This window comes from Eurosta solidaginis, chromosome 5 (assembly GCF_040869045.1).
Source record: "Eurosta solidaginis isolate ZX-2024a chromosome 5, ASM4086904v1, whole genome shotgun sequence".
Taxonomy (NCBI): domain Eukaryota; kingdom Metazoa; phylum Arthropoda; class Insecta; order Diptera; family Tephritidae; genus Eurosta; species Eurosta solidaginis.
In genome coordinates, this window is record NC_090323.1 from 14,953,409 (window position 1) to 14,965,742 (window position 12,334).

General features: G+C 34.5%; 1 protein-coding gene across 6 annotated transcripts; it reads left to right on the forward strand.

The window, feature by feature from the left end:
• Nucleotides 1–58: 58 nt before the first annotated feature.
• Nucleotides 59–9,647, forward strand: Wbp2 (WW domain binding protein 2). Of its 6 annotated transcripts, none has more exons than XR_010953594.1 (6): nucleotides 60–258; nucleotides 3,069–3,243; nucleotides 3,298–3,667; nucleotides 7,389–7,564; nucleotides 7,951–8,051; nucleotides 8,129–8,166. XR_010953594.1 is itself a non-coding variant. In XM_067788429.1 (6 exons), the coding sequence occupies exons 1-6, from the start codon at nucleotides 203–205 to the stop codon at nucleotides 8,171–8,173; spliced, it is 1,179 nt and encodes a 392-aa protein (XP_067644530.1). In that variant the 5' UTR covers nucleotides 61–202; the 3' UTR covers nucleotides 8,174–9,647. The 6 variants fall into 6 exon arrangements, 2 of the variants coding, with proteins under 2 accessions (XP_067644531.1, XP_067644530.1); XR_010953592.1 differs by lacking the exons at nucleotides 7,389–7,564; nucleotides 8,129–8,166 and adding exons at nucleotides 3,956–4,387; nucleotides 7,158–7,250 and having other exon boundaries at nucleotides 61–258; XR_010953591.1 differs by lacking the exons at nucleotides 7,951–8,051; nucleotides 8,129–8,166 and adding exons at nucleotides 3,956–4,387; nucleotides 7,158–7,254 and having other exon boundaries at nucleotides 61–258; nucleotides 7,389–7,526.
• The last annotated feature ends 2,687 nt before the right edge of the window (nucleotides 9,648–12,334 follow it).

The following is a 12,334-nucleotide window of genomic DNA, read 5'->3' on the forward strand; positions in this document are numbered from 1 at the left end:
TTGATAGATTGCAAGATTGCTGTGGTGAGATATGCTTTTTTAAGGTATCGATAACACTGCGCGAAACACACCAAAAAGAAAAGCATGAATCACTTTTGACGTTCGTTCGAGAAAAGTTTCCAATTGCGTTCTGCAGCAAAAATTTGTGCAAATTAAAAACACACAAAATAAAAGGATTTCATTGTGAAATTAATATTGCAAAATGTCTGTGAATACAGCACATGCCAGCAATGGTGTCCTGATACATGCTGGAGAGTTGTAAGTAAAATAATTCAAGTTTAATTTCAAAATTTTATTTGATCAGGTGCATTTGTTTTGGTTTATTTGTTCAACAAATACGTACATATGACGGAAAATAATGAGATCACCGTTGAAAATTTAAGATAATTAAAATGGTATTTTAAGAAATAAAATACGTTTTTTGAGATATTTTTGTGCACAATTTGCTAGTCAATATTAGCCTCAGATTAGATATGATGAGGGCAAAGTGATTATCTAGTAGCGTTACCCGGCTAAAAACGCGAGTACTCCAAGCATGCATGTAAAGAGTATTCGCTATGGACCAAGCGAGTGCTCTAAAATTAACCACAATTCATTCAAAAAATATGGTCCAATTAACAGTGTTCTGGGGCGGCTATACATTAAGGTACCAATTGGTTTTATTCGTAAACGAAAGGGGTTTGACCTTTGAAATTTTGCATATAGGTTCTCAGGGAGTTCCCCAACGAGAAGCAGGGAGTAATTTTTAATTGTTATTAAAAATTTACTAGTAATTAGTTTGTTAAAGTTACCATAGTATAACTATCACTTTTTATCTACATACGAACACGTTCACAAGAATTTTATACATAAGTACACTCTATAATGTTTATAAAACCACAAAAAAATATTTTCTTTTGTTTAAATTTACGTATTGTTGTAAAATTTAATAATTTATTTGTTTACTTTCCGCGAGCACAAGCATATAGCCATTTTATCTAATTCACTGCTTGCTTGGTGCTACCAGATGTTTTAAATTGTACCAACGAATGAAAAATGTTTTAAATAGTACCAACGAGGAAAACGGACCTTTTTCATTCAACTCCTGCGATGCTTTTCATTTTTTTAAATTATTTACATATATTTTATAAAAAATTGAAAATTTGTAATACAAAATCGCACGCCTATTTATTCCAAATTTTCGCTGCGGCGCTTTTTATATTTTTTAATTACCTTAAAAATCGCGATTTTTTATAAATAAGTTACGTTTATTTTTTTTCATTTCATTTCATTTATTTATTCACAGTATTAGCACAATAAGATCTTGTATGATCTTTTATAGTGCAACAATGGTTACATAATAATGAGTATAATTTTTTAAAACAAAACTTAAAAATGTATATATTATTCCATAAAGTAACAAAAGTGAAAATATATAAGTTTAACAAGAATTGTGACAAAGACATTTAGCAACAATGATTGACTAGATTAATAAGTAGCTAAACTCAGATTCTAATTTGTATAAACTTTACCAAAGAAAGAAAATATAACATTCTTAACGTTGCTTCTACTTAAGCTATTGCGAACCGAGTCGGGGATAGAGTTCCAAATGCGGATAGCATTGACAAAGAAAAGTCTTGTAGAGTTTAGATAATTGTAGCTGGGCACGATCAAGTCATTTGTGCGAGCAGATCTAGAGAATGTTAGCTTGTTATATAAATAAGTAGGCATTTTATCAGCAATCACACGATACTTACTTTACTTCATAAAAAAACAAAAAAATAGAAAATCTGGAATAAAAAATGGTGCGATTAAAATAGATTAAGTCGTTTTTTATTTATACATATTTTGAAGTCTGGTAGCACCATATTAGCTCGATTCTTTAATATTAACTTGGGATCAAAATATAAGCCTCCTGTGTTGGGTGTGGTGTTTTTAGAAAGGGGGAGTCACCCCCACTCGCTCGCCCTGGTCGCTTTATGTATAGTCTACCCTTGTGATATCCTAGTACTGGACCATATACTTCACCTCAGCATTACATCAGGGTAATCCATGGAGTACTCCAGTATGACAAAAGTGGACCACATGATCCAACGATTTTTGCAGGGTAATTAATAATATGCATTTAGCTTATACATACATACGTACAATTTTGTGTTTGTATAATAAGTTAACTAAAGTTAGTTGGAGGCGCCGCATTAATTTTATGATTATGGTAACAACACTCAGAGAATTTTAAGAGTAAAATAGATCTTCATAGTCAGTTGCTGCATATGTATATTTCGAATGGTAGCAACCGGCACCTTAAGATCCTAGCCCGCTTACATTGAGAATTTTAAATAATTACGACGAATATTTTAAGTCATCCCACCCCCATCTTGATTAGACAACTTGGTTTCGCCAGGCCTTTTTGATAAATATGTGGTCGTATACAATTATATTTCTAAAACGATTCGCTTTGTATAGGCAAAGTTGCAATTGGGTTGTAGTCCATGGCTAGCGCCGACATTCAGATTTAGTACCGCAGCTACAGATAATCCAATTTAGTCAGGGACTGTTAGCAATTCTCAACACTAGTGTCCATTTACAAGAACCGCCTGTTTAATTTTGCTTTCATACCGACTAAATCATTGATTACTTAATCGAGGTTGGACGAGCTTTCATGACTTTGCTACTCTAAAATTAAGGTTATAGTTTATTGATGCCGCTAACACGTCGTCGGTACAATGCCAAAGTCACGAATGTGCCATTTTTGTTTTAACGAAATATTATATATGTCAAATTTTGCAAAGTCAAAACAACAAATGTGCATTTAAAAAAAAAAAACTTTAAAAAATCGTTTTTCAATTAACATTACTTAGTGGTTTACAAAAGTAACCCTTCCAATAGTGGTTGAAAAATACAAAATTAAATCTCTATTTTTAACAATGTCTCACGCGTTTTTCTTAAAACATCAAATATGCACATTCGTGACTTCGGCATTGGACCGACGACGTATAATCAAGATCAACCTGACAGTTGATAGCGGGTTCAAGTTTTAATCAGCTTTGTTATCTACATGCCACTAATATAATATTTTATGCCTCTAGCATATTACTGCACAGCGATGGCGTTACTATGGATTTCTCTGGTCAGGACAATCCCGTTTTTAATGGCTCCAAACATGGAAGAATTTATTTGACATCCCATAGGTTGATATTTAATAATAAGAAGCCCGCTGATGATTTGCAATCATTCAGCGCTCCCTTCATAGCGCTTTCGGATGTGAGTTCATTCATGAAGATAATTTTTCATAATTTATAAACAATCAATTTTTAGGTTGAACTCGAACAACCGGTTTTTGGTGCCAACTACATAAAGGGCAAGGTACGCGCTCAACCGAACGGTAATTTCATTGGTGAAGTAAAGTTCAAGTTACACTTTAAATCTGGTGGAGCTATTGAGTATGGCCAAGCATTGTTGCGTGCAGCTAGTACAGCTCAGAGCAATTATCACCGCGGCGGCGCTTATGACGATGATCCACCACCATATACGCCAGCAGGTGCTTGGCACGAGGCACCACCACCAGCCTATCAACCACCACCAGGCTATTATGGTTGGTTACCGACTCACGAAGCATTTAGCGGACCAGCGCCAAATACGGTGTTTGTAAGCGATAATCCACCACCTTATCCCGGCATTGGTGGACGTAAGTATAAACAATTATTTGTTTCTCACACTTATATGGAATTTTGTTTGGCTTCTCGGCTTCTGTTTTTATACAATTTGTTGTAACCTTTTTTTTATTTGTATCTTCAATTGTCTTTAATGGTTAATGGAAGTGTGCATGCCAACGATATAAAGTGTTGTGTATTTTTATACTTTAGTTGTTGGCATATGTCCATACTTCGAGTAATTTTAAGCTTTTAATAATTTTGCATTAATTTTTTCATATCTTTTTCTATTCGATTCAATTTCTGTGCTTCAACACATCCAGCACCAGCCTTTAATCCGCATTATCAACAACCACAGTCTGGATACAATCCACAACAACCGCAGCCTGGCTACAATCCACAACGACCCAATTATGGGTATAGTCCACAACAACCTCAAGGTAGTAGCAATCCACCACAGCAACAGCCCCAATATGGTGGTGGCGGCGGAGCAGATGCATCTACTTGGATGGGTTTTTCAGCACCACCAACCGATCAGCCGCAACAGCAACCACCCCCTGGTAGCCAACCACCGCCTTACGGTGCTGCAGGCCAACAACAAGGCGGTTATCCAGCAGGTGGTTTTACACCAGCGCAAACTTATAATCCTGGCTATCCGCAAGGGGGCTATCCACCAGCGCCTGGATATCCTCCTCCAGGCGGTGCACCAGGCGGAGCTGCGGCCAATGCAATGGGATTCAACATGCCGCCAGCAAGTAAGTTCATGTTTCATTATTTTAAATATACGGAGTAGTGGTTAGAGCTGAGAGATGTATCCGAACTTTTCGTTGGTCAAAATCATCAATTTGGTCTTTAATTTTGATATTTGTCTTTATTAGGCAATTCAACCCAGCACAACAATTTGGCAAAAATTATTTTATAGTGCTAGTCGGTAAAAGGCATAAAATAGGAACAATTTAACCTTGAAACTTAAAGCTACTGACTATGGCTAAGAAAAGGTTACAATAAATAATATATTTAATAAATAATAAATAAATAAATAAACGAATGAGAGAGTACATTTGCTTAGAAGAAATCAGTATTTCAATTGCAGAGCATTGCTTATAAGCCTAAGTCTAGAAGGGAGCGAGTTCCAAAGACGTATGGAAGTAATGAAGAACTGGCGATCAGATATTAGCATACGATGTCTGAAGTGGGTAAGGAGAACAGATCTAGACGACTGGAGAAAATTTAGCCTCCGATACAGATATTCAGGTTCCTTCATCTATATATTAATACGCTAACAAAATTTCCATACAAACAATTGACAGGCGGTTTCGCATAGTTAGCATACGTAAAATCATATAAAAGTGATATTAATCGATTCGTATAGATCAGCCGCAGTGCATAAGCCTATTTTTGTTAACAAATATTACTCTATGTATATATATAACCATTCATTCACCATTATAACCATTTCAACTATCGTAGGAGTGCGAGTTCGACTCCCACTCCCGGGAGAAAAGGCTTTGAGGAGATTTACAAAGTATAATCGAAACAGCTGTCGCCTTGTCCGTCCTGATGTCACGTTGTTTAAATTTTTCCCAAATTATTAAATAAATTACTCTATTTGTCTAGAATTAATAGAAAGTTTTTTGTAAATCCAACAATCTCTCCAAATTTGGATATTTACTTTCTTGCACAAAAGCGCGCCATCTTTGAACAATAGGTTATTATTATTTAAATGCAACTTGACTGATTCGGAAAATTTCACGTTGTATATTAAATGAAAAAAAACCGTCCCAAAAACGTTTTTGATTTTAGGGCAAAACGGCAACCGGCATCATGGCGGCCGTATTGTGTAGGCAGTATATTACCCACTATCTATATATTAATACGCTAACAATTTTTCCATACAAACAATTGACAGGCGGTTTCGCATAGTTAACATACGTAAAATCATATAAAAGTGATATGAATCGATTCGTATAGATCAGCCGCAGTGTATAGGCCTATTTTTGTTAACAAATATTACTCTATTTGTTTATAATTAATAGAAAAAGTTTTTTGTAAATCCAACAATCTCTCCAAATATCGATATTTACTTTCTTGCACAAAAGCGCGCCATCTTTGGACAAATTATGTATGTAAGTGCTCTATCCGAAGATTAGAATCTTCATATTTCCACAATGATCACATTAAAACCCGGAAAAAAGTCTAAGTGCATTTATTGCGTTTTTTTATGGAAATATTTGTTCACTTCACTTAATTTCAAGTAATTTCACCATAATTCTATGTCAATTTCATTTGATTTTACATAATTTTTATATTTTTGTTTAAGGAGCTCCATACCAAAACGTTATAATTACATGTGAAAAGTTTGTAGAAAATTTAAGAAAATACAATCAAAAAGTACAATATCTTAGGTAAAATTCTAAATTTTACAGAAAAAGTTAAGTAGGTTAGACCAGTCTGCTATATTTCCAACACTTGATGCATAGACTGAGTTGAAAAAATACACGTTGGTCGAATTTCGACCACAGGCGATACTAGTATATATTAATTTATGTAGCGTAGTGAGCGTTTTAAGTTTAATAAGGTTATCGAAAGAAATGTTTAGCAACCTGTAAGCATGATGAGAGACGTGGTCAAGTCTTTTCAACCCATAGACGTATCTAGCAATGTTGTTATAAACAACATTAAGTTTCCTATTACATACATAGTCACAATTAGAGTAAATCTCACAACCATAAAAGAGCGTAGGTATTAAGTACGCGTTTGCTATTAGCAAACGAATATGTAACGGAGTAAAATATTGTGTAAGCCAGAGTGTACGAAGCATCCCATACACTTTTCCCACTAGGCGAATGAAATTGAAATTATTATTATCTGACTCAAAATTATTCAAATAAAATTTAGTTTATAAAAATGGAAGTTAAAATGGGAACAGAAATCGAAAAACATTACCCATGCATATCCTGTCCTGTAGGTTTTGTTATTATAATAAGAAGGTTAATTTTATCATCATTAGCCTTTTTTAAATAATGGAATTGAAAACTGTTGTCAACGTAAAATGTTAGCCGTCAGTTGAAGTATCATTTTCAATATCCAAGCATTGCATGCTTGCCTTAAAACAAATATCAGTGATAACTGAATATTCTTGTGCGATCCTAACTGTATCTGTGTTATCCGAACTTTATCCGTGTTTTATCCGAAACTTAACTATGATATGAGAGTTTTATCCATTTGCGTGGATGTTATTTATTTATCTATCCCAGCATAAAAATATTGTCGGGTATTCGTTTATTCCAGAAAACTAAAAAAAGGATTATCCGAATGAATATTCCCAGCTCTAACTTTTATCATTTATCTCTTCTTATTAGGTATTTAGTTTAGGTTCACGGTTTTTTGAACTTGTGTAAGTTGTATCACCCTAAACATTTAACAATCACACATTCAACATATGTAAATTCTTCTCACTTCTCACTTAACCTGTTGATTTTAAGAGTTATAATAACCTTTTTTATTTTCAAATTTTACATGCAGTGTTTTAAAATCAAATCCTTATATATGCAACAGAAAATCAACAAATTCTATGTCAACAGCAGTTAAAATATGTCACAAAACCCAAATCCCAAGGCAGGTATACAAAATTTTACTTAAATCAAAAAACAAAAGCCGAGAAGTTTCGCTTTTTTAGCATGCCTCAGAATTCCTGTTTATTAATTTGTTTATTACCTAAAATTACTTTTCTACTTTGTTTTTGTTATTCTGCAGGTAATACTACATATTATTACTATCCATACTACACCCCACAACCTAGTGCAAATTTAGCCTTCATACCAATACCAGTTATTTTTCTATGAGTTATTTGTCTATTTATGTCCGATTGTTATCCAAAGAACCAAGCACTTTCCTTACAACAAAAACTTAAGTACCTTTTACTCATAAATGTAAGCATTTTGAATAATTGCGTTAGTTTTTATTAATGAAATTTTGGAAGATCGCCATTTTTGGGCTGGCGTTTCGATAACATATCGAAGTCCCCTTATTATAGAATTTAGTTAAGTAATTATGTGAAAAAGGACGCCTTAACTGGAGTTTTGATTCGATAACACAACTTTTTAAGGAATTGTGCTATGCGATTTTTATAGAATTTGTGAAAAAGGCGGATTCTGAAATAGGGACGCCCTATTTAACCACCTATAAAGAGAGAGCACTTTACAGCCAGCATCCCGATTAGTGCGATCTTCCATTCATATGTTGATTTCTTATTTAGTTTTTGTACACAGAAGAATAACCTATCTTAATATTAATGCTCGAACTCTTACATTTTTAGATTCAAAGGAAGCTGAAGCTATGGCTAGCGCTCCAAATACACATTACAATCAATATACTAACAATGCAGCACGCAACAACGATATGCCACCATCATATGATGTATGTGTGAATAGATTTTTTTCTATTTTTAAAGATCGTAATTTACTTAATACAATATATATTTTTTTTTGTTGCAGGCTCTACCGCCCAATTATGATAGCGCTTATAGAAGAGGTCAATAAGCTTTTTGGGAAAATCTGCCTCTTAGCACATTTATCACATATGTACATCAAATGTAGTTAATTCACAAATAAATTACACAAACTTAGAAAGCAAATTAATTTATATAGTTGAATTGTTACACAAAACTGTTAGTGTGCTTGCATAAAATTGGCTTAGATATGTATGTAATAGCGTTATTTTTTGTTCTTCGACAACTTCTCGTTTTCTACTGTACTCATTCCATTCGATTTTGAATATATGCATATATTATAATCTCTCTTATCGATATGTATATTAAATTAATCAATGATAAATATATAACAATTATAAAAATAATGAATATTTATATATAAAACATATTTAAACAAGCCTGATTGCATAAGCAACATTTTCGTTAAAATTTAATTTAAACATCCATAAATATATGTTCGGGTATATTAGGTCTGTGTGAATATGCAAAGGCGTTACTGTGGCTATCACGCAGAACGGTAAAAATTACAAAGTGGCTGTAAACAAAGTATACCAAATTTTTGTTGTGTTTACTTGCTATGCTTTTAACAAAAAAATTCAAATGGATTTTGTCTGGCTATAAAAATATTTCCATGTGAATTAGCAGGTATAACTTATTATTTAAGAATTCATGAGCTTAACACCGGCTAATTATAACTGAGTATTCAATTATTATGTTTTTCTAAGAGAAACTGAAAAGAAAGAAACATTTACTGGCATATTGCGATGGTACCATTTCAAAAACCGCCACGAATTCATCATCAGGCAATTTCGTAATGTTATCACAGGTTTCAACGAGATTCGAACCGCGAATCACACGGTGAAACAGCAGTTGTCTTAACCACTTCGCAGTTCGAATATCGATGAAACCTTTGCTAACATTACGAAATTGCCTGATAATGATTACGTGGCGGTTTTCGAAATGGTACCATCGCAATATGCCAGTAAATGTTTCTTTCTTTCTTTTCAGTTTCTCTTCGAAAAACATAATAATTGAATATTCAATGAATTCTTAAATGATAAGTATAAATTGAACACACCATTAAACAAGCAGGTATAACCCTCTCCAACAAACCCAAAGTCCGTGTTTGACTGTTTCAGCCGACTGCTAAAACACGTCTAAAAATATAAAAAGAGGTACCGGAATGAATCTCCGGATCAATAATCCGAAAGTGGAAATCAAAATCTTCATTTCTGTAACGAGATAATATGCATAAAACAGTTGTTTAAACACGGAGTTTGGTTTGGTGGAAACGTAGTATTACGCTGTTAACTTTGCGCGAAAAAACCCGTATTCAATACATTGGTTAACTAAAAATTGCAAACACGATTTTCCTTAGTATTTCTCTGTAAGATATTTTTTTAAATTACTATTCTCGTTTTTAAAGCTGTTTTCATATTGTTATTATTATATGAGTTTTCTGTATGTTAAATTTATGATCATCTAAATATATTAATAAATAAAACAAATCAAAGCCAAAGCAAGCCAATGGTTTTTATTGTGTACAAAGTACGACTATCTACTGTAAGTATTTACTAGCAGACCCGTGAGACGTTGTTCTGCTCTAAATTTGTTCTATCTGCACACATTTTAATAAGCTTTTTCCGTCTAACTCTTAATGGATGTTATTATACATATAAAATTTCCTCTTCAATCACTCTATCTATTAAAAAAAAGCGCATCAAAATCCGTTGCGTAGTTTTAAAGGTTTAAGCATTCAAAGGGGCATAGGGACAGAAAAAGCGACTTTGTTTTATATTATGTAGTGATACCCTATACAATTTCGCCATCGAAGGGTTAATGACTACAGGGTTACAAACTACCTTGAAACTGAAGCGGTTCGAAGCGCTATTGTGAATTTCTCTATCCCAAAGATAAAGAAGATAGTTTTGACTTGTATGAAAAGACAAAAAGGTGGGACTTGTCATGAACGAGTGAAAAACGAAGTACCATCCTGCCATCACGGAAAGAATCCGTACATTAGTTGCTGGGCAGGAACCTCACTGTTGACTCATATAAACTCTAGATTGATTATTGCCAACAAGTGCTACTTTGGACTGAAAAGTTATGTTCTCGCTCAAAGAACAAAAATCACCCTGTATAAGTTTCTCATGTTGTTGTTGTTGTAGCGATAAGGTTACTCCCCGAAGGCTTTGGGGAGCGTTATCAATGTGATGGTCCTTTGCGGGATACAGATCCGGTACGCTCCAGTAACACAGCACCATTAAGGTGCTAGCCCGACCATCTCGGGAACGATTTATATGGCCACATTAAACCCTGAGGCTATCCCTCCCAGAGCCTCGTCTGTTAGTGAAACGGGATTCGCCGCTCGAAGGTCAGGTTGACAATTGGGTTGGAGAAGCTATATATTGCGCTACACAATCCATTGAATCCCTATAAGTATCTCATCATGCCTGTCCTTTGAACTGGCATCGCCACTGCTAATACCTCGATCAGTATGACTCATATACCAAGCTTAATTCGTCTTAAGTCAAAAAGTATAAGAGTAATTTAAAGACAAATTGTGAAGGGGTGGGACTACCTACTTTCCCACAATCAATTGCATATTTCAATGTGACTGAAGTAGATACCAAATTTCTTCCTTTCATGTCTAATACTTGGACCCCTTTTTATGTTTATTCACAATGATTACTTCGTTCTCAGGGGGGAGGAAATGCCACTGTCTACTTCTTCAAAATTGCCCCAATTTACCACATTTACTCAATATTATTTATCTAGAAATAGCCGTGTTTTTTAACACGCGTATATCCGTTTACGCTTAAACTTTATATTGACTGCTAAGAGACAAACTATAAATACACCTCTGAAATTGCTGCGCATAAATTTTGTCCTACTAAATTTCAATACGCATTATACTCAGATGTAACTGAAATATGTGTCTTTGTTTCACCCTGTACACTAATTCTATGTATTATATGTGTGTCCACAATTCATCGCAACTGATTCAGCTATATGTTATACCCTATGGCCATCAGAGCGTTGCGTCTCCGCTTTTCGGTACACCCTGTTGCTGTAGCTAGTTGTTTTACCACAGCCGCTAGATGGGTCTCCTAAGCATTATCTAAGTGAAGATAGGCGTTTTTTAACACGCGCAAACGAAACGTATACGCGCGTGTTAAAAAACACGGCTAATATACCTAGAGTTATAGCGATTACAAAGAAATACAAAAATTAAAGTGACCAGGTGATGTGATACCGCCCATCCCCCTTTTTTCAAAAACTATAGCCAGTAGATTTGGCATGATTGAGTTAAAAAGGTAAGTATCTGGATTTCGGACATCCCAACTTAATAATAATAATTGATAAGATTATGTAGACCGCAGTGAAGCGGGGAAGCGTCTGCTAGTTAAAGGAAGAGAGGGTTGAATGATTTAGAATGTTCAACGTGGTCATATCAAATCGTTCCCGCGATGGTCGGGCTAGTACCTCATGGGGGTGTTTTACAGAACGTCCCGGATAAATATTCGGCAAAGGACCATCAGCATTTATAAAACTCTCCGAACTCTCTTCGGGGAGGCTCCGTATAGCTACAACAAGAGGACGAAGTAGGAATTGCTAGTAGCTTTATAGGCAATTTATTTCCGTAAAATGTTTCTAAATATTCTTGGCTGCATTTTTTGCATAGCTGTCTGTTAAAATCAGCAGCTGGGTGTATATTCCTATATCTATTTATGTATATACATATATATGTATGTGTATTAGGGGGGCGCCTAAGCCCCATTACTTCAGATGGTAAGTTTTGGTACCGACTGAAGACGGTTAAGAGGTGTCGCATAGGGCACAAACTTAGGACTACTCTATAGAGACTCAAAAAAAGTACTGATTTTCAATTTAAAAAATCGATAGTACTTTAGTTGGCGACATCACATATAAATTTTAGTCAAAATATTAAACGGTTAAGGCGTGTTGTACAGAGCCCCAGCCTCCGGTTGTCCAATTTTATTTATTTATTTATTAGTCTACAAATTTAACAATTAACCAGAATAATATATAGTTACGGATTACAGATAAATTTGAGAAGCACACAAATTGAACAAAATTATATTATAAAATATGTATATATATTATTAAATCAGTTGTCGGGATGGACTATGATGCCGAGCAACGGGAATTGATTAATAGTGCTGTCGGAATGGACGTGATTTCGAGC

Bases quoted from the DNA above. Each gene is read 5' to 3' on its own strand.
- Wbp2 (XM_067788429.1), top strand. From the start codon at position 203: ATGTCTGTGAATACAGCACATGCCAGCAATGGTGTCCTGATACATGCT. The intron at 259-3,068 runs GTAAGTAAAATA...TTATGCCTCTAG, and splicing joins CTGATACATGCTGGAGAGTT to CATATTACTGCACAGCGATG. The intron at 4,388-7,950 runs GTAAGTTCATGT...TTACATTTTTAG, and splicing joins ATTCAACATGCCGCCAGCAA to ATTCAAAGGAAGCTGAAGCT.